The sequence below is a fragment of the Vespula pensylvanica genome, chromosome 2, assembly GCF_014466175.1.
Source record: "Vespula pensylvanica isolate Volc-1 chromosome 2, ASM1446617v1, whole genome shotgun sequence".
In the NCBI taxonomy this organism is placed as follows: domain Eukaryota; kingdom Metazoa; phylum Arthropoda; class Insecta; order Hymenoptera; family Vespidae; genus Vespula; species Vespula pensylvanica.
Genome location: NC_057686.1, coordinates 14,380,521 through 14,403,077, shown reverse-complemented (window position 1 = coordinate 14,403,077; position 22,557 = coordinate 14,380,521). Strand labels below are relative to the sequence as shown.

Here is a 22,557-nt window from a genome sequence, read left to right as displayed (position 1 = left end):
AATTTCGCGGCAACCCCGACGGCTAAAACGACTCTTCTTTTTCTCCTTTGATTCCGCTTCTCACACAATACAAACTATTTCTGTCTGTCTGTCCATCCGTCTAACCTTTCTATCTCTCTCTCTCTCTCTCTCTCTCTCTCTCTCTTTCCCTTCATGTGTGTGCGTATACTTTTCAAGCACTCTTTTCAAAGATTTTACCAACCCCTCTCTCTTTCTCTCTCTCTCTCTCTCTCTCTCTCTCTCTCTCTCTCTCTATCTTTTTCTCTTTTTCTCTTTCTCTCTTTCTCTCTCACATACACAGAATTTTTGCTCGAATGTCTACTTTTCTGCACGTCAATTCCTCCCTTGGGTGCATAAAAAGGTCTTGCACTTTATAACGGGAACGTGTGCACTGTGATGACAAGGAAGAGGAGTAGGAGGAGGAGGAGGAGGAGGAGGAGAAGGAATAAGGAAAAAAGAGCCAAGAAAAAAAAGATAAAGAAAATTCAACGCAAAAAAAAATGAACGAAATCCTTCGATGCATGCTCGTTGAATATATAAGCGTATAGGTATATATAAGCGGGGATATTCAATAAATAAATAATAAAAATTGAGGAAACTCGTTTGTGCTCTTTTTCTTGAAAAAATAAGTCTAAGTGAGGAAGGAAATATTAAAAGATAGAAAAAAAAAAGGAATAATAATAAAATAGAAAAGAAGAACGAAAATTCCGAATAAAGGAAAAAGCAAAAGAAAAAAAAAGAAAAGAAAAATAAACGTGGAACATCTTCGTTGTCTATTTTTAGAAAAGAAAATTCTATTTCGCATGCGAGCATAAAAGCAAACACTTGACGATACCTAGCTTGCCAGCCAATGCATGCTAGAAGTGATATCAAAGTGCACAATGCACAGCTTGCAAGCGCATTTGAGAAATATGTTGGTATAACATGGACGATTTAGATTTGTCTAATCTCCTTCTGTCTACGTCTATCTCTCTCTTTCTCTTTTTATAACTTGTCCTCTGTCTATCTGTCTATCTATCTATCCATCTCTTTCTTTCTTTCTTTCTCTCTCCCTCTCTCTCTCTCTCTCTCTCTCTCTTTCTCTCTAACTGATTCCACTGTGCATCTTCACAAATCTCTGCATAATTAATACGATATAAACTTTTTCTCTGTGATTGCGAAAGAGATTTATATGAATTTCTCTGGCTCGTCCGTGTTGATGCGAACTGTTTTTGGTAAAGTAGTTTACCCGAGTTATAATTACCTAATTGTATGTATGCTCGTTTTCGTAAATAATATGCATTATTACAGTAGTAATAGAAGTAATAAACAAATAGTAGTGTAGTTGTAGTTGTAGTAGTGGTAGTAATAGTAGTAGTAATAGTAGTAATGACGTAGAAATTAGTTGCAACTTCGATGGAAAATTCACTTAAATATTGTACCAACAACAAGAAAGAAGAGAAAAATAACATTTAATTGATGTCAGTACTATTGTATGTGTGTGTGTGTGTGTGTGTATATATATATATATACACACACACTATCTATCTATTGTCAATTAATGAGAATGAAAAGTGAGTTTTCGAACGAAATAGAGGAAAGTTTGCAAGCACAGTCACCAATGTATTTAGCGATTAGTTCTCTAGAATAGCGAGTTTAGGCGTTAGTTAATTAGTTAGCGTAGCTAACATGTGTAGTGGTTTGTTGCAGACGACCACCATCCTCCCCCCACATTCACTCCGCCAGAACTGCCCAAGATGGTTCACGTGAGAGGTACAGTTACACCTCAATCAAATCCATGCTACAGTCTCGCAAACTGCCTTTCCGAACGTCAACGAGCGCGAAAAAGAGAAATTATTACAAAATATAATACGATAACGAGAAGCATGATGTCGAGAAAAATATTATCTCTATTTCTCTCTCTCTCTCTCTCTATCTATCTATCTATCTATCTATCTATCTATCTAACTTTCTCACTTTCCGAAAGGAAACAAAAGCAAAAAGAAAAAAGATATTAACAAAGGAGATGTACGAGAATCGCTTTTTTTTAATTTTTAATTGCTCTGCCTAAATAATAATTAATTTGACGATATCGTAACAATGATGTGTGCGGCTTTTTGCAAAATAAAATATCATCGATCGAACGAATAACGTTACGTAATTGTGCTTAAGAGCTTTCCTTAAGGTATGATATTCTTTTTTTTTTTTTTAATTATTTTTGTTCTCTTCGTATTCGAGACGACTAATTCAAACACAACAAAATATTTTTCATTATCAGTGAGATCAATCGCAATCGATACACGAACCGACGACTGACACTGGATGTTACAAGAGTTTTAGTCAGGAAATATTAATTTCTATCTCGATTTTTTTCTTTTTTATTTATCTTTCTTCTTTTTTTTAATTCTTTTCTCTTTATTTTTTTTTTTTTATTTCTTTTTTCAATATTTTTAATGCATGGAAGCGCTTCGTGTCGTAGACTCGTCGTGTATTACTTCTTCATTATTTCCTCTTAAGCTATCGACGAATGCATTTATTAAAAACTGTGGAAGATTTACTTACTTATACATACATATTATAAACGTACGTATATGATTATTACTATTATTATTGATTATTATTATTGATTATTATTATATATTCGCATATATTACATGTATGTGCGCTTCTTTTGTTCTTGCCGCAATACGCTCGAAATTATTAAACATTCGATGTTTCACACGAAAATGGACGTGGATACACGTCGAACTTTGATAATCGCTCGCTGCGATAAAGAAACGTGCGTCTTCTCTTATATACAATGTTGAAATAATGCAAATATTGAGAATGAAAGGAGAAAATACAATAAACAAATAAAAAATATATAAATCAAAAGAAGACGTACGTATAACTACTACGCTGCTTCGTAAATATTTAAATACATAAATGTCAGGCTTCGAGCATTGGCCGTACTATTTATTTTTGTTGGTTTTCTGGCACGTGCTAAAAACTATATAAATTACATGTCTAGGCTGAGGTATGCGCGCCTGTAAGCATGGGGCTCCGTAGGATTTTATCCATGAAAGTAATATGCGCAGTAACAACGGGGGGAAGTTAGATCGCGAACAATGTGATAATCGTGTTATTATTGTGTCTCATTAATGCTGGTTATTTGTTTCGTATAAAAAAAAAAAAAAAAAAAAGAAATGAAAAAGAATTAATCCCTTTAAATTTTGTCAATCGAAAAAATATTTTATTTATACGTGACCGGCATTAATGTGGCCCATCATCGATCACGGTTAGATCGTCGATCGTGAAAAAATTAATAGTATCTTATATATTTTAGGTGAGATCAATCGTGAACGAGAAGATCCGAACGGTGAGTTTTTTATTTTTATTTTTTTAAATAGATCCTGCTCTCTCTTTCCTTCTTGAAATTTGTACAATTTCAAATATATGTTGTACGATTTTCAGTTTCGATCGCTTAAAGATGTTTATACTTAATAGAAATGCCTAACGTTTTATGTGTTGTAGCAATGAGGAATCATCGAAATTCTGTCGGAATGACAATGATGAATTCGACGAAGCAAGTCAACAAAGTGAAACCGAACGTGAATCGAGCGACGAACGATAGTTTGTCGAGTCCCAATCAGCCTTATAATCAGAGGTATTGACTTGGAGTCAATCTTTTTCTTTCTTTTTTTTTTTTAGAACAAATTTCCTTCATCGTTATCAAAAATGTTCATATCGTTATTAACGATTTGTTTTATTGATTTTCAGATCGCAAGAAGAATCCGCATATGCTGGCTACCATCTCGCTTATGAAGTGAAGAAACTTATGTACGATGCTACCGTTAAAATTAATTAAACGAAATGGAAACGATGATAATAACAAATTTGGATCAGCTTGTTAATTTTTGTCGTGTTCTTTCTTTTTTTAGGCCAACGAGTAGAGCCTCGGGTGGTACAAACGTAAACAACAACGGTGGTCTTCAAGTTGGCATCGCCGACGATCAGGCAAAGGATTTCGACTTTGAGAAGACCGAAATGAAATATGACTCAACGGGCATGTTCCATTGGAGTCCATCCCGTAACCTCGAAGACTGCATATTAGATCGTAATCAGGCGGCCATGACGGTTCTAAATGGACACGTCGTTGTTTGTCTGTTTGCCGATCCCGACTCGCCTCTTATCGGGTTGAGAAACCTTGTTATGCCATTACGAGCTTCCAATTTCCATTACCACGAGCTTAAACACGTAGTGATAGTTGGGTCTGTGGACTACATCCGCCGCGAATGGAAAATGTTGCAGAACCTACCAAAAATATCGGTGTTGAACGTAAGCCAATATAAAACAGAGTTTGATTAGCCGATGATTCTATCTTTTGTAAAATTTAATGCTATAGAAATATATATATATATATATATATATATATATATATATATGTATATATTGTTTGTTATCATTAATAACAAGTATAAATATCGAACAGTTACGCGTCATGAATATCATAATAATAATGATTATGTACTGAATAGATAAATTGATTCGTAGGGTTCACCGTTGAGCAGAGCTGATCTGCGAGCAGTCAACGTGAATCTATGCGACATGTGTTGCATCCTGTCGGCAAAAGTGCCTAGCAACGATGACCCCACCCTCGCCGACAAGGAAGCCATCCTCGCATCCCTTAATATAAAGGCCATGACGTTCGACGATACGATCGGCGTGTTAAGTCAAGGTAAGCTCTCCGAGCTTAGAATTAGATCTACGAGTTATACGTTACGTTATCTCGTTAACACGTTGAGCGACATCGATGCTCACCGATGGCACGATTTTAGAAAATTCGTTTAAAAGCTTTGCTTGTAAAACTGATTTGGGTCGTATCAACGTGTTGATTACGATAATATATATGTGTGTGTGTGTGTGTGTGTGTGTGTATATATATATATATATGTATGTATATATGTATGTATGTATATATGCTCGCTCATTTGTTTCTCGTTTGGACGTATTCACGATGATATTATTAAACCATGAGTGAAAATTCCAGCGAATAATGAGCAAGGTAATTTGACCACAGTTGGCAGCCCGATCGTACTACAGCGACGAGGATCCGTTTACGGGGCAAACGTGCCAATGATCACAGGTATGAATAAATAAAGATAATAATAAGATAATAGCGATGCAATTCAAATGATTTATATCTTTTCAGTATGCCAGAACTCGAAAAAAAAAACAAGTATAATCTAGACCATTGTGTTATAATATTAACTTTTTTAATGATAACGATACATCTCGTATTTATAGAACTCGTAAACGACAGCAACGTTCAGTTCCTTGATCAGGACGATGACGACGACCCAGACACGGAACTCTACCTCACACAACCGTTCGCTTGCGGTACCGCTTTTGCTGTGAGCGTATTAGATTCGCTCATGTCGACGGTAAGCAAATAAATTGAATTATTTCAATGATATTACTCTGAAAATTATTTGAAATAATATTCTCTTATAAACATTACAGACGTACTTCAATCAAAACGCGCTCACTCTGATCCGTTCTCTGATAACCGGTGGAGCAACGCCCGAATTGGAATTAATTTTAGCAGAAGGTGCCGGTTTGAGAGGGGGTTACAGGTGAAAAATTATTTATCAACAACGCCTACGTGTTGAAAACAAAACTTTCTTTTCTCACATAACATTTAATTATCATATATTACCGCTAAGATTTTCTTCACCGATACATTACTATGCAGTAATGACAATATTTTGGATTGAATTTTTTAGCACCGCGGACAGTTTAGCCAATAGAGATCGATGTCGAGTCGGTCAAATCGCATTGTACGATGGGCCATTGGCTCAGTACGGCGAAGGAGGCAAGTACGGTGACCTCTTTGTCGCAGCATTAAAATCGTATGGAATGCTGTGCATTGGTCTGTACAGGTACAGGTACCGGAATTTTTTCCCTCTCTCGATGGTATTTATTGGATAATATATGTATTCTGGCTTACAATGATCTTTCTGATTGCTGCCATATTATATATCGCTATCAAAGTCTATGACATTTTTATCGTATATCATTCTTGTAATAATTACTTCCGTGATTCTTTCATTTTCTGTCGCACAGTTTTGCATTTTCCGTTTTTGCGTCACGAGAACAAAACGATGATCGTGAGTTTTTTCATCCAAAAAATACCTATCATTTTTTATTGTCATCTATTTGTTTAGCGTTTAGTTTAATGTTGCAAACTAAACCAGCTTAGTTTAGTTATTTCTTATTTTAGTTTAGTTTTCTTTTCGGTGTTGGTTTTAGTTTTAGCGTTCTCTTTAATTTAATTTGATGTATTATATTCCTAATAATCTTTCTATTATTCTTTCTTTAACATTTCAATTTCCTTCTTCAAAATTTCATTTACTTACATACGCTTAACAATTGAGCTTCCCAAGCTAATTGTATATACACGCTTAGTCTACTCCAAAGAATCTTTAGCTATTTTTAATTTATCTTAGCGTAGCTTCTTTTTTTTTATTTTTCTTTTTTAATTTCATTTCTATTCTATTTATCTTAATTCGATTTAAGATAGATTATCTAGCTTCTACGAGTAGATTGTTCTTTATTTCCCGTAACTTGAGTTCACACTTTGTTTTATTAAAATCAAGTATATCTTAAAGTATATCTTAAAGTAGTATATCTTAAAGATTCGATAAAACGTATCGTGAAGTTTATTTATGTTTAGCTTAGCTTACGTGTGAGTGTGTGTTTATGAATGTATGTTGTTGGACTGTGAGTACAAGATCAGTGAGACTTACGAATGAACGTACTTTTTAGGTTTCGAGATACAAGTTCGTCGTGCGATGCTTCTTCAAAGAGATACGTCATTACAAATCCACCGGACGATTTCACACTCTTACCCACAGATCAGGTACCAACGAAATAATTCATAAAATATTACGTAACAATTCATAAAACAATAATTCGTAACATTTGTTTGATACTTTTCAAACATAATTACCTTTATAGTTTTTTATCTATCTTTTTATTCTATCATTGAAATAATCGTTTGATTTGTCCGAATGATTGATTTAATCGAAATTTTCAGGTTTTCGTGCTGATGCAGTTCGATCCAGGACTTGAGTACAGACCCAGCAGAGGTACCCGTGGCAAAGACGACGCCTCCTGACTGTTGCTGTGTAGCGCCCTCACCGACGGACCTTACTCCTACATCTAATTCACGCGTCGAAGGTCATCATGCCGCTCATCATTCCTGAACTCATCCCGTCTTCTTCGTCGTTCGAGAAAGGAGATGAAATATCACGCGTCCATCATCGAGCCTACGCGAGCCCCGTCCATAGAAAATCAAGCAAGCAAGCAAGCAAGCAAGCAACCAAGCAAGCAAGCAAACAAAAAAGAAAAAAAAAGAAAGAAAGAAATTACAAAAACGTCCGTTCTTTCTGTTCTAATCAACGTTATCAAGATTATCAGCCAGCCACGCGAATCCTTCCTTTTTTCTCTATTTCTTTTTTATCTCTTTCTTTCTCTCAATCTATCTGTCTGTCTATATTTATTTTTATATTTCTCTCTCGTTCACTTTCTTTCTTTCTCTCTCTCTCTCTCTCTCTCTCTCTCTCTCTCTCTCTCTCTCTCTCTCTCTCTCTCTCTCTCTATCTATCTATCTATCTATCTATCTATCTATCTATTTATCTCTATCTCTCTCTTCTCTCTCTTTCTGTTTTTTATTTTTTCACGATCCTTCACAGAACTTCCACGTTTCCTTTTTCGATAATATTGCAAATTCTGTGCAATAAACGCGTGATCGTGAAGAGAAAAAGGTCAAAAAAGAACGGACGAAAGTTTGCAGTACGAAGGAGAGGATTGAGTGGATGGAAAAAGTGGATAGGAAGATGAAATTGAAGATGAAGAGGAGAAGAAAATAAGAAAAAGAAAATCAAAGGAGAATTGGGGAATGTTGGAAGTGGCATGGTGAAACATGGTCCGAGGGTAGCTACACGTGGTGCTCTCAAAAATCAATCAAAGTTGTCTTTTCCGTAAAAGGACAACTATTAACGCAAGGACTGGTCGGCTTATCGCGGAGACAAAATGTGTGATCGAGTCACCCCCTCCCCTTGCCCCTATACACCTAAGAAAGCTCAAGAGAGGAGCGTATATGTATAATAAGTTAAGATGCAGGAAAGCGAACAAACAACAACAACAACAAAACAACGGGAGAAAGGAGAAGGTACAGAGAACAGGTGGGAGGATTGACGTTTCACCGACTCGCGGAGCCTTCCCCGACGTACTGTAAGATGATGATTCGCAGTGAATTAAAAAAAAGAAAAAAAAAAGAGAAAAGAAAGAAAAAAAGATAATCACAAAGAATAACGCGACGAAGCAACTTAAAAAAGAAGAAGAAGAAGAAGAAGAAGAAAATAAAGAAAAGAAAAAACACAAGATCAGATAAAAAATCAACGCCTCCGTGTGATTCATTCGAGATTATTTAATTATCGTAGGATTAAAGAGACGAGGAACGAGAGTTGTTTCGTTTGTAAACAAAAGTATAAAGAGAAGAAAGAGAAAGAAGAAGATGAAGGAAAAGAGAAAAGGAAGGAGAAGACGGTGCAACGAGGAAAAGCCGAAAGCGATTCGTCGAGATTAATTCAAACAGAAATTAATTGTCCAACGTTCGCCTCATCTCTTTCTTATTCTCTCTCGCTTTCTCTATCTATCTGTCTCTTTCTCTCTCTCTTTCTCTCTCTCTCTCTCTTTCTTTCTCTTTTTCTCCATTTTTCCCTCTCGTCCCCTCAAACCTGACTCTTTTCATACCTCGACGTAAGAAAGAAAAAAAAAGAGAAGAAAAGAAAAGAAAAAGAAAATGAAAAAGTAAGACGTGGAGACGTGAACAAAAGACAAATAGAATAAATAAGCGAAGAGATAAAACTATAGAAACGATATTATTATAAAAGTAAAAAGACAAACGATTTCAATTGATAGGAAGTGCATCGAAGAAGAGGCCAAAGGGAAAGACGATGGAGAGATGAAGAAGAAGATGAAGAAAGAAAAAGCAAAGAGGAGATCGGCGACAAAGACGAATAAGAATAAAAAATATAAAAACCAATAAAAAAAAGAAAAACTAAAAGACAAAAATAAATACAAAGAAGAATACGAGAAGGAGTACCGAAAGGGTTGAAAGGTGACACTGCTGATGAGTGCGTGTAGAGAGAAGAAAATCGTAGTGTGCCCGGAACTACTACGTACATATAAAAAGAAAAAAAAAAACAAAAAAAAAAATACAAAAAAAAATATAAAAAAAATATAAAAAAAAAAAAAACAAAAACAAAAACGTTGTAACCTTTACCTCGTGTGTCTTGCTTTACACAACCAAATACGAAAGGAACAATACAAATTTTCAATCTCGAGCACTTTGTACAGGTTTTACACATACGCACGCACACGCACATCGTATCGGTGCAAAAGAAGATGAGAATGAGGTAGAGAAGATAAGGAACGAAACAAAAATAAAAAGAACGACAAAAAAAAAAGAAGGAGAGAAGAAATAGGAAGGGAAAAAGAAGGGGAACGTATATAACTGTGTTTTTTGAAATAATTTTTTGTAAGTACGTACGTACGTATCGTGTAGCTTACCGGTTCTCTCTACGATGACTACCATGATCGCAAAACTTTGGGACGTCGAGGAGCAGCCCCCAACCCCCTCCTAATCCTAAACGATGACGTCGAACGTCGTCGAAAGAGTTGAGAGTCGCGCGTCGTCTGTATGTGTGTGTGTGTTTTTTCTTGCATAAAAAAGAAAGAACTCTGATCTCTCCCGTTCGTTTCATTCGAGAGTTATCATTGTATGATAAAGGAACGTTTTGTGTGTGTGCGTGTGCGTGCATGCGTGCGTGTGTGTGTGTGCGCGCATAAATATACATATACATATATGTATATATATATATATATACAAATACATTATATATATATATATATATATATACATATATACACAGAACAAGTACACGTACATATACGTGTATATATGTACGTTTTCTTGTGTAATTAAAGAAGAACAAAAATCACAAGAAAAAATATGAAAAACGTTCGAAGTCGCTCGCATTTCCATCCTCGAGCTATTTCGGCCTGCATTCACCGTCGTCTTCTTTTCTTCATGTATAACTTTCATGCGATTCCTTTCTCTCTATCTATCTATCTATCTATCTATCTATCTATCTATCTATCTATCTATCTATCTATCAATCTTTATCTGTCTCTCTTTCTCTTTCTCTAACTGATAAAATAATTTTAATTTTTTTGTATATATGTACGTATAAGAGATACGAGAGTGCTGTTCATTCGTGAACGTCCCAAAGCCTAAAGACATTTATAAGACGTAAGGATAAGCGACGAAAAAAGGACTCTTTTACAATGGCACGAGTGTAAGAGAAGAAGGGGTCATAAGAAAGTAAACGAGATGTAATCTTATCGAAGAAAAAACGTTGGACGTTAAACACACACACGCACACACGCACACAAAGATACACGTGTAACGTATAACGTGTACGTGTTAAATTAAGATTCGAGATAAAGTGGAAAAAATGTTAGATAAGATAATGAAAAAGAAAAACGAAAAAAAAAAGAAAAAAAGAAAGAAATTATTCTAACGAAGCCAATCATACGTTTACGTACACACAAAACAGATGTACACACATAAATACACTTTTCCATGCGACGTGAAGTAAATCGATTATATATAGGTATTATATGCACATATATATGTACACATAGCGCTCTCTCTTTTATATATTTTTGTGAAACTCACCTGTGTATAAAACAAAAGTAAAAAAAAAAGAAGAAGAAAAACAACAAATAAGAAAATATAACGGACGTACATATATATACACATATGCCAAAGGATATAAATATACATACCTACATATAACGGATAAACTTGTGCACAGGTATTGTACTCTCTCTTTCTCTTTCTCTCTCTCATTCATTCATTCATTCATTCATTCATTTATTCACTCATTCATTCATTTATTCATTCATTGATTCGTTTGTTCCTTCTTTCATTCATTAATATATTCTCTCGATCTCCGATAGTGCGTATATGTGTACGTGTTAAATTCACGTAAACATACACACACATAGACGTGAAAATAAAAAGGCTCGGTACTTATTTACGTCCGTCGTGAAACCCGACGACGACGCGACTAATCGTGTTTCTTCTTCGTGTTGGTCGCGTATGCGTGTATGTGTGTGCGTGAGTAGGTCCACGTGGCTGGAGACGAGGGTAGAAGCGGATGAAAATCAAAATACGAAGGGAAGAATAAAAGAAATGTTAATTACGCGCCAGTAAATTCACTTCGTTTTTCTTTTTTCTTTCTTTATTATTTCATCCTTTTTCTCATCTACTTTATACCCTCGATTTTCCTGCCAACGAAAGAACGGAACGTGCGTGTTAATTAGCCTAGGACACAGAGAGCGATAAAAAGAAAAAGGAGAAACTAATTTAAATGAAGAAAAAAGAAAAAGTATTAAAAACAAAAAATGAATAAACACAAATCGTAAAAATAAAGACGAAAAAGAAGAAGAAGAAGAAGAGGAGGAAGAAGAAGAAGAAGAAAAGGAATAACCCAGTAATTAAAAAAAAAAGGGAATCTGAAGATGTCGAGCTAAATGAATAGATAATGATATAGACGTGTCGTGTCTCGCGCGTGTGTGTGTGTTTGTAATAATGTGATTAAGAAAAAAAAGGGAGAAAAAAAAGAGAAAAACCCATAAAAAAAAGTAATCGCCGCCGCTACCGCCGCCGCCGCCGCCGCCGCCGCCGCTGCCGCCGCTGTTGCGCTGTGCCGCTAATTAACTTGCTGTTTGGAGTACCTATTCATCTGCACTGTTCACTGCCACTGCAGTTCGTATTTTAATTCGTTGTACATAAACGTTTCTGTGTGTACAGCTCGATTTCGAAGCAACGGGGAAATGTCTCGAAGCTTGTGAAGTTGAACATTAATGATGATGATGATGATAATGATGATAATGCTGATGATGATGATTATGATAACGATGAAAAAAAGAAGAAGTAATAGAATGTAGACATGCATAAAAAATGTGCAAACGATCAATGAGGGCACTTGGCATGTAATGTGAAAGACGAAAATTTTCGAGCTAGAATTTTGCAAAAATTGTGTGTCCTCTCTGTCTGTCAATCTGTACATATGTACTTTGTCTGTCTGTCTGTCTGTCTGTCTGTCTGTCTGTCTGTTTGTCTGTTTGTCTCTTTCCTCTCGAAAGATCCTCCTTTAATTTCTTACGGAGGATCCGTGAACGCGCGCGACGGGATGAGAGAAAAATGAAAAGAGAAGAAAAGTAAAATCGTACGTCCTTCTTTTCCGTCGTACGGCGATCGAAGCTCGTTATTATTTGGATACCGAATGGATGATGAGATATTTTAATTGAGGAGATAAACGTACTATAATTATTTTCGACAAGAAAAATGTGGAACGGGAACGAGACGAAAGTCTTCTCGTCTAGAAAAATATGTCAAGTTGATTCATAAGTATAAGTGTCGTTATAAATAAGGAGTTATTATTACGATAAAATAGTACTTATTTATGACTTAACTTACCGCAAAGTAGAAATTCTCGTTTAAAACATATCCTGTTTATTCCGGCTGATTCATAGAGAAGTGTTATTTCTTTGTAATAAACTCTTAACTTATTTATGAATTGACTTAACGTATAAAAGAAAGACTGAATTGTTTCTTTGCATCCAATTGGAGTTAGATCTCTTTTTAACGAAAAAAAAAAAAAGAAAGATATGGGTACGTATCTCGACTTTTATATTTTTTTTTTCTTTCTTTTTCTTTTTACAAGATATTTACCATCGTAAATTAACAATTAAATTTCATTAATTGATAAAAGAAAATAATTAAAAGGAAAAGATAAAAAATACGTTTGAATCTTTGAAAGAGTCTCTTTTCTCGTCGACCTAAGAAGAAGAAAAAGGAATAAGAATAAGAAGTTAAAGTTTCATGAAATGTAAATCTTATTAACGAAAGCCCAACTTCGGTGCTCGTCCCGTCGCGCAATATATACAGACATATTCGTGTCACGTATGATCGGTGTTCTGTCATGTGTCGTGACATTATTCGAGGCAAAAAAGACTCGAAAAAGAAAAAGAAGAAGAAAAGGAAAAAAAGATGATAAGAGAAAAAGACAAAAAAACTGATAAGAAAAAATAATAAACGAAAGAGTACGAAATCGATCCGATGAAAGATGAAAAAATAAACAAATCGATGAAGAAACAAATATACGAAATAAAAAAAAATAAAAAGAGAAAAAAACAAAATAAAACGAAATAAAATAAACTAAAATAAAACGAGAAACTCGTTGGAGCCTTGCGTAGAGTCTCGTCTAGACGAATCGGTCGACGATTTGCGTCTTGTCGCGACGGAGCCAGGGAAAGCTTCGTTCGTGATCGATTTTCAAACTGAGAGACAGTTCGATGTTCGTTCGCTTTCGATTAAACGACTTTTTTATGCTTTCGTCGAGTTCCTTTTTTTAAACCCAGGATGCGTACGCACAAAACGGAGAGAGAAAGAAGGATTTTTCGAGAATCGTGATCGTCCAGTATATTTGTTCTCGATCTCGTTAACGTCGACGTTTTATTTCCACCCATAAAACGAAAATTACTTTTTTTTTTTCTTTTTTCTCTCTTTCTTTCTTTTCCACTATTTACTAGTTTCTAGTAAACATCTCTATGTAATATTTTTATCTATTAAGATTCTTGTCGTTTTGTTAGAAAATATAAGAAAAAAATAAAAAAAAAAAAGGAAAAAGAAAAAAGAAAAAAAAAAGAAAAAAAAACGTCGACAATCACGAAAGATCGAGGTACAAGTTGTACAAGAGCGGCTAAGCGTCGGCCCTGGCTGGTTCCTCGCGAGGAAGTAAAAGCGTCGTGCACTCTCCTTAATAATTAAATCATGCACTGACTCGATCGATACATACCGTGTAATCTAATTCGCCTTGAGTGATACACGGCGTATATTTTGTTGCGTGCATGTGGAACGTGTACGTGTATAAACGAAGTATAAATATTGATAGGTATATACTTATAAATAATAAACAAATATATATATATATATATATGTATGTATGTATGTATGTATGTATGTATATATCTATGTATGTATACAGATACATATATATACATATATATATAAAGAGTATAAAGATATAAATAATGTGTGTATATATACGTATAATGTGCGTGCTCATAATGTGTGTATGTACGTGCGATTGTATTCTTGCGTTAATCCCTTTACCTTCGCCACGTCGAACGACACCTTTGCGTTTGATTATGACATGGAAAGAAATTATGGTATGGAATAAAAACAGAAAAGAAACACAAAAGAGGAGAGAAGAGAAAGAGAGAGAGAGAGAGAGAAAGAAATTAAAAATGTCGTTCGGTGTTGCATGAAGAACATTCGAAGGGGATTTCGGTGGCCCGTGTAATTAATTAATTAACGACGGTAAGGGTCGTCGTGGATGATTAAACATAATAATTTCTATTCGTGAAGTTATATACGGGTGTACTTCATTATCAACGCACTCTGACTCTTTCGTGCCACGAAATAACGCACGGGTAGTAACGTTTTCGAAGTGATCTAGATAAAGGGATCACTTTATGTGTGTGACGAAGGCTTACGTAAAAAGAAAAAGAAAAAAAAAAGAAAAAAAGAATAAAATAAAATTTAACAAAAGAGAAAAATATGAGAGAAGGGATAAAGAAGATGAAGAAGAAGAAGACGACGAGGAAGATGGAAAGGTTGAAGAGGAAGACGAAGAGGTAAATGGAAATGAAAGATTTATATGGACATAGGATCGAAAATATTTCGACAGATGTATGTATATGTGTATGTGTATGTGTAAATGTATATACATACATATATATGTATATATATATATGTATGTATGTATGTATGTATATATATATATGTATATGTATATATATATAAATAGATAAAAGGATTACGTTTGTGTACGAAGGGAAGAAGGGATTCAGGCGCGCCGAGTGTGTACGCCCACCTTCGATGCCTCATTGAACCTCATCTAATGCTTTTTTATCTGTACATTTACAATTTGTGTACCAATGAGGAACGTTGTTTAATCATGTTGTTGATGTTATTGTTAAAGAATGAGATTCAATATTGTACATAACTATATATTCATTATAATTGACGATATAAATAATTATATACATAAAAGGTATGAAATTACAAGAGTCCCATTATGCCTCACGTTTCGGTGTGCGATATTCACATCAGAGTTTGTAATAAAAGAGAACGGATGCCCTATCTCGAGCGTGTCCCGAATAGGGTTATACCGTTCACATGATCGATAAGATTGTTATTGTTTTTCAACGTGCGATACCATCGTCAAATTTGAGATCAAATTTTTATTTTACATACAATTCTTACATCCTTCCTTCTTTAAAAATGTTTCCTTGCAGAATACAAAGAGGATGTTTATTATTCGAGATTTATTCGTAATATTATACCAAGGTGAGTATAATTTCTATTAATAAATAAAGAAATTAAAAAAAAAAAAGAGTATTAATTACTTTTGCAGTTTATTAGAATCTTAGATTTGTTCGGACACTTTTATTAAATCAACCAAATCAATATATCCGTAACGTAATCGAGGCAAGCTCAATGTATATCAAAGATTGAAATGAGTGAATAATTATTTTCAAAATTCTTACTTTTTACAATATTTTTAATATTTTAATTATACAGATTATTTCGAATAGTAATCCAATATTAGACTACAGGGAATACTTTCTTTGTTAAACGAAAAAATGAAGAAATTTAATCGACTAAACGATCATATAACTCGAGCAAACCCTCGAGCATTCTGGCCCGATATTTCGGTACATTCTCGAATTGTCCACAAATAAGAGGTGTCCTATCGACATAGAGAACACTTTCGAGAAGTTCAGGTTCCTCGCTGAAGTACTTGCTGGCCGCGCCAGGATCCAAGAGCATGATCGGTGTATTCAAGATACCGTGAATAATACACATAGTACGTAAATCCTCAATCGACGACATAAATTCGATCCATGGAAAGATCATTGATATGTCCAAGCCTGCTTCTTTCAATGCTTCTGTCATCGAATCGTAATAAATTTTTAACAAGGTCTCGCAATGTTTATCCCGTAATTCTCGACTAGTCGTGAATTGAAAAAAGCATAGAATATCATGCGCTGGTGGATTGTACCTAAAGATTTAAAATAATATTACAAAAGACATACTAGTTTGATTTTGAAAAAAAAAAGAAAAATTAAACACTCAATTTTGTCATTTTTCTTATTAATTTTCAATGAATGACGATCCTCACCTGGCTAATTGAAAATCTATCAGACAACACTCGATCGGTTTCTTATCCTTGTCATACTTAAATAGTATATTATTTGCCCATAAATCGCCATGACATAAGACGTTTTTGTGCTTAGACGAGGGTGATAATTTATCCATGTGACTTGCCGATAAATCGATGAGTTTTTCCTTGAAAACTTCCTTCTGATTTTTATTCAAATTTGGTATGATCTCGATCATGGAAACTGTACCCTTAACAGCAGCATCGAACATGGCCTTGCTTTTACCATCTTTGTGAGACCAAAGTGTTTCTTGCATGCAATGAGAAAATTCGTCGTGTAAATTCTTTTTGTATTGTTCCTCGAAGATGAACGACTTTGCATGGAACTTAGCAAGTGTCTTCATCAACACCTGACAATGTTCAAAATCGAATGGTTCGAATTTATCTGTCATAATAAATCCACTATGTGCCATGTCTTCCAACACGATTACGTCATTCTCCAAACCCAAGAAACACTCTGGTATATACTTTTGTTCAGGACCATCCAAAACTTCAGGAAATACTCTGGTATAAAGTTCGACCTCTTTCTTGAAGGTACCATACTGTTGAATGAACTCATATTGTGGACTACTGATAGGCGGTGGTATCTTTGTGAAGAAATTTAAATCCTTCGTTTCCAATGGTGTCATCGGACGCGCCACCCTAGCTTTGAGTTTAAAATATTGACCCATGTAACCATTGACACCGTCTATGGGCACTACCTCGTAATCGATCAAGGAGAAATCCTCCATGCAATCTCGATGAAGTTTCTTCCTTACCACTTCGAAACATTCCTCGTCCTTCAAAATTCTTTGACTCTCTAGATTACGCATTTTGTCCTGTCCCGTAGAATTCTTCTTTTGTGTGTGTGTTTTTTTTTCTTTTCGAAAATAGTTTTCTTGACGTTTCGAGGAATTAGGAAAAAAATGAAACAAAAATATAAGGAAAACGATATAATCACGGAATTAACAGATCGAGTAACGTATAAAAACTCGTTTAAAATAATTATTAACTTTGAAAATAAACGATATTCCTATAGACGCAGGCGAACGTTCACTTTGGTCCGAACGACGCCCACGAAGGAATATGTCAGTCCGTTCAAGATCAAGACACCTTTATATGCCTATTTTCATCATCACGTGAGCATCCGAGACAATAAATAATAGCGCGTGCACGTGTCGAGTTATTTCCTCCTTATTGCCTCTGATTGAAGTTAATATTAGAAGCGTTGCACGAGACATGTCCTGCATAACCCGTGTAAAACGTTACAACGTTACAATAGTCGGCGAATTGTAACATGCTTAAAAAAAAGAAACGAATCCTACAGACATATTTTTTTCTTTTCTCAAGCAAGAGTTTTAAAAAGTAATAAAAAAAAACGATATTTTCTCGAATGACAAATTTTTTACTGATAAATAAATTTACGAGCGTTAAAAAATGATTCACGTCCTAGCATTAGAAAACATTTCCGTCTCGAATGATTTTTTTAATGATAAAATATTCTTTATGTTTACAGTTTTACGTTCATTTTTTATGTTCACTATATCCGTGCAACATCATTCCATCTATTACGTTTGAAAATATATTTCAGAACAATTAATCGAATAATTTTAATATTTTTATTTTACATTTTTTCTTTATCATTGCTTCAGTATCGTCGTCGTCGTTGATAATATCCATGTACCGATGTAAAACGGGTTGTCATCTAATTTGGGTCATTCAATGTATTCGCAACTACATTGTTCTAAATTATTAATCCACTTAAAATCAATGAATAAGAAATAAATCGTTGATAGAATCAGGCATTTTTGATCGTTCGAAGCATCAACGAAAGTGCGAAGCGTTTACAAACAAAATTAAATGAATGACATGAAGAAATATCTTATACTCATCATCTTCTTTATTCATATCTTATAATTCAGGCAACCCCATTTGTGATTTATTTTTAGTGAATATAAATGATTGTCTATTAACGTTGTCAACAACGATAAATTAAACATGTGCAGAATCAGAAGATCTATCAGCTAGACCATTTATGGATATAGAAATAATTGAAATAAAAATTGATAACACAAAAAAAAAAAGAAAAATCTACGAAACATACAACGAAGTTTGATCATCGCTCATCGTATTTAAATGTCAAATTACATGGGAAAAAAAATTAGAATAATTCTATAAATAAATACATCTGGAAGATCTGGAAATTCTCAAAGACACGAAAGTACCTTCACGATCGTAGCCTAAAGAAAAGGTCGGATTAATAAAGAGCATTTCTATCTAGAGATCTATCACTGGATCCGACTAACAAAGACTAACTAGCAATGTCAAACGGAAGATTGCTAGTATTCATCCAGTGAGAAAACTAGGAATTGACTTTTCAATGAAGGAAAATTGTGTTAAAATTCAGTAAAATTTGTTTAATCGAACATCATTTGTTAATAATTACAACATTTATAAATAAAATACTCTCGCATTTTTGTTATCCTTCGATCTAAAGAATAATACATCTCTTTTTTCAATAAAAAACATTTCCAATTACAGATGACATACATATGCTAAATTGCATTGATCTATATTCTATCTAATTGTCGTATCTAAGACGCAAAAACGTTTTTAAAAGAGATGTCAGACTAACGTTGCTTCACACACATATTTATATACTTCTGTGTATTTTTTATATATACATATATTAAATCATGTACTTCGAAACAAATACGATTATTATCTTTTCAATATATTCATGCATATGTATGTATATGTATATATATATATATATATATATATATATATATATATATATATAGGCATAGATTAAAATAAATTGACTTCGATAGCACTATTTAATACATATCTTCTTTTTCCCTAACATATTCGTCAAGCATGTTGTAAGAAGCTTGCCGTTTCCGTTGCATTCCGATGAAGAGTTATGATTGATAAATATCGATACTTTACTCAAAGAGACATCATACATATTATAGCACTCTGAATGTTTTGAAATTTTTATAAATAAACATGAAATATGTAATTCTTAATTATCAAATACACACGTAATCTAAATTAAATATATTATTAGACAAATTTAAAGCGCTTAGAATAGCAAATTACTTCTTTTTTCTTTTATTTGGGCTGATTTTAATGTTTAAAGCTAATTAATGTCAATGATTGGAATTAACCGATGATATCGACAATCAACAAGTTAATTAACATTATCTGTCGGTTATCTTCTTCGGTAGAAAAGTTCAAGCTTAACTTATAGAAAAATTTGTTCTAGTCAATATTAGATATATATTAGATTTTATAAACATGTTTTCATACAAATATTGTTGTTAATAATTTGTTACGAATGACTTACACAAACGTGTCACTAATTGATATTGATGAATATCACTCATTCTAAACTTACTTATCTCTTCAAAAATTCTTTTTACAATTGATATATAATTAAGATAATATATTGGGATATTTAAATTCGATATCCTTTGCATTATATTATTTTATTTTCAACATAAATATGTGGTCAATATATAAAATTAATTAAACGTAAAATACAAAATGGATACTTGAATTAAATTCAGAACAATATTTTTATTAAGAAACTTATGAAAAAGAAGAAAAAAGAAAAGAAAAAAGATCGAAAGATTTCTTCCACCGAACGAGCAAATTAATTCGACGTAACGTTATCCCTTTCTAAATGGATCAACTTCCTTGAAATTTTCCTTCATCACGTCATGACTCGTTTTGCTCGTCGATGTTACGTATAAAAATGGCATAAAATCTCGTTACGATAGAGAGAGAAGAGGCAGGAGATATAAAAACGCATCTTCATATCGAAAGAAAAAAAAAGAGAAAGAAAAATAGTAGACAAAAAATGGAAGGAAGAAAAAGAAAAAAAAAGAGCAAGAGAGAGAGAGAGAGAGAGAGAGAGAGAGAGAGAGAGAGAGAGAGAAAAGTGGTTCTTCGAGGAGCGATTTTTTCATAGCGCAGACGCGAACTCGAGACGAATAAGAAAAGACGAATGAGAATGATGAAGAGTAGGAGGAAGAGAAGCCATTGGTCTTTTTCTCTTCTCTCATCTCTTTCTTTTTCTCTCGACGCATGCGAGACCTCGATGCGAGACAATCGGATCTCGTGGAAATGTAGAGACTGAGAAATCGCCTTAAAACATATGCGTGTACATATATCGTTTACAAACTTATATAGTATATATACATATGTACATGCGAACGCATCTATCTCACTTACACGCATACTGTGCTCGCACGAGCATACAACTCAAAGATTAAATCTTCGACTTCCCGTATAAAGCCCAAACACGAAAGCTTCGACACGATCTGGACTTTGAACATAATTACGAACGTCTGCCAGAGATAAATTCGACTTTTCCGCTCGTAGTTTCTTTTCCTTTTTCTTTCTTAGGAATGAAAGGGAGAGAAAGAGAGAGAGAGAGAGAGAGAAAGAGAGAGAGAGAGAGGGAAAGAAAGAGAGAATCCTTCAGAGAATGATGATAAGAAGAGAAGAAATCAAAAATAGACGATCGAGCTCATTAAGAAACTTTTTTAAAGAGAGATGTTCCACCATAGAAAAGTTCGATCGATTTGCTTAGAACGAGACAGTTGAGAATTTGCCAATTAGTAGTTAATCGTTAAATGAATGATTATCTTTTGACAATATCATGGATATTTAATTAACGAGCTAGACTTCGAACATCAACTCGATCCCGTCGATCGATGTATCAAAGTGTAATGTTAACGCTTTATAACTCAATTTTTCTTCTTTTCCTTTTTCATACCTAAAAATAAATATTATATAATGTATAATTCATAATATAATTATACTATACCATGTATAACGTTAATTTGTATCAAATAAAAATGAAAAATAAGATTTCAAAAATACAGATATGTGTTTGATTTAAAAATTACATGGCATTACAAAGGGTTAATTGCATGATTATATGCATGATATATTCTTTTTTGTTTTTCTTTTTTTTTTTTTTCTTTGTCCTCCCTTCTTTCCCTTTTTCGATAAGAAACATACAAGAGGTCAAATTAACCAATCTCATCCTAATTACAAAAGAAATGCAACGAAAATCGATGGATGAGAGAGGAAGAATGAAAGAAGAGAAGGATGATAAAAATAAAGAAGAAAGAAAGAGAAAAAGAGATTCTTTCTCGATGCGCCATTACTGTTGCCATTCTGCGGGCCGCACGTAATCGGCAACGTGTCATAGGTCAAACTTAAGAGATACCGTTTCGCAGTTCTCGACGTGCAGTCAACGACGCCTTCTCAGGCGAAACACCGGACTTTTAATTCTGTGTCGTTTGTTCGGATCCAAACCGGCGACACGTAATCGACTGCGTTAATATCGTCGACGGAAATTTAAAGGTACGAATTACCGAGGTACGTAAAGATCGCGATAATTCTCCGATACTCTTTCGGAAGAGGTGGATCTATCGTTCCATATGTATGATCATGATCATCCGTGTATATCTACATATGTGTGTGCATGTTCGTGTATGTGTGTGTATGTGTATACGCGTGCGCGCGTGCACGTGTGTGTATGGATCAAAGATAGGAGAATGAATAAAAAACAGAAACAGAGAAATTGACACTCTCGTACACGCGTGTGCATGAAGAAAGAATATGTATGCGCATATGTACATGTAGATGATATAATAATCGTAAAATAAAAATAGATGGATAGATAGATTTATAGATATTTACGATTGATCGATAAGTAACAAGTATCAATCTCTTTTCTGCAAATAAAGGAAATAAAGATGGACCGCTAGTAGATTCTAGAGAGCGATCGTTTATCCGTTACGAAAGGTCCCAGGAAACAAAGAAGGTTCACGAGCGATAGGTAACATGGTAACGATAAATCGACTTCAATCATGTCGAATTCGCTTCAAATGAAACGATCGAATAATCTGCTTATTTTCCTTCTCTTATTTTATGAGAATCCTTTTGAGGATAATTTTAAATAAACTACAACTAAAATAGATAGAAAAAGAAAAGGAAAAATAATTAGAAAAGAATTAGGAATGTCGATTGGTTTGTTATTGAAAAATAATAATAACGTACATTGAAATTCTGGAGATGCTCGAAGATGATATTTATCTATTTATATAAATAGATAAATGTGTGTGTGTGTGTGTGTGTGTGTGTGTGTGTGTGTGTGTGTGTGTGT

At 34.1% G+C, this 22,557-nt stretch overlaps 3 protein-coding genes across 54 annotated transcripts in view; 2 read left to right on the top strand and 1 right to left on the bottom strand.

The window, feature by feature from the left end:
• The window catches only part of LOC122626874 (calcium-activated potassium channel slowpoke), a 71,029-nt gene extending 63,699 nt beyond the window's left edge, over window positions 1–7,330 (top strand). For 27 of the 50 annotated variants that reach the window (XM_043807340.1, XM_043807343.1, XM_043807342.1 and 24 more), the window contains 12 exons: window positions 1,690–1,752; window positions 3,305–3,337; window positions 3,493–3,625; window positions 3,739–3,798; window positions 3,900–4,296; window positions 4,513–4,696; window positions 5,009–5,104; window positions 5,266–5,402; window positions 5,482–5,594; window positions 5,745–5,906; window positions 6,787–6,880; window positions 7,058–7,330. In XM_043807340.1, coding sequence (XP_043663275.1) covers window positions 1,690–1,752; window positions 3,305–3,337; window positions 3,493–3,625; window positions 3,739–3,798; window positions 3,900–4,296; window positions 4,513–4,696; window positions 5,009–5,104; window positions 5,266–5,402; window positions 5,482–5,594; window positions 5,745–5,906; window positions 6,787–6,880; window positions 7,058–7,138 — 1,553 coding nt within the window. In that variant the 3' untranslated portion in view covers window positions 7,139–7,330. The remainder of the gene's footprint in view (window positions 1–1,689; window positions 1,753–3,304; window positions 3,338–3,492; window positions 3,626–3,738; window positions 3,799–3,899; window positions 4,297–4,512; window positions 4,697–5,008; window positions 5,105–5,265; window positions 5,403–5,481; window positions 5,595–5,744; window positions 5,907–6,786; window positions 6,881–7,057) is intronic. The other 23 variants (XM_043807353.1, XM_043807376.1, XM_043807373.1 and 20 more) reach the window with 4 other exon arrangements.
• Window positions 7,331–15,563: 8,233 nt separating this feature from the next.
• On the bottom strand, window positions 15,564–17,430 carry LOC122637946. Its single transcript, XM_043830493.1, has 2 exons — window positions 16,350–17,430; window positions 15,564–16,229 (listed from the first exon to the last, which is right to left on the bottom strand). Exons 1-2 carry the CDS (start codon window positions 17,198–17,200, stop codon window positions 15,821–15,823), a joined length of 1,260 nt encoding a protein of 419 aa, XP_043686428.1. The 5' UTR covers window positions 17,201–17,430; the 3' UTR covers window positions 15,564–15,820.
• Window positions 17,431–21,603: 4,173 nt separating this feature from the next.
• Window positions 21,604–22,557, top strand: part of LOC122637688 (lipid storage droplets surface-binding protein 1-like) — a 6,044-nt gene continuing 5,090 nt past the window's right edge. Inside the window, exon 1 of one of the 3 annotated variants that reach the window (XM_043829994.1) lies at window positions 21,604–21,752. The gene's annotated coding sequence lies outside the window, so the exon portion shown is untranslated. Of the gene's footprint in view, window positions 21,768–22,557 lie in introns of all 3 variants that reach the window. The other 2 variants (XM_043829993.1, XM_043829995.1) reach the window with 2 other exon arrangements.

Coding starts and splice junctions, on each gene's coding strand:
- LOC122637946 (XM_043830493.1), bottom strand. CDS start 17,200: ATGCGTAATCTAGAGAGTCAAAGAATTTTGAAGGACGAGGAATGTTTC. Junction 16,230..16,349: donor ATAGATTTTCAATTAGCCAG/GTGAGGATCGTC, acceptor TTAAATCTTTAG/GTACAATCCACCAGCGCATG.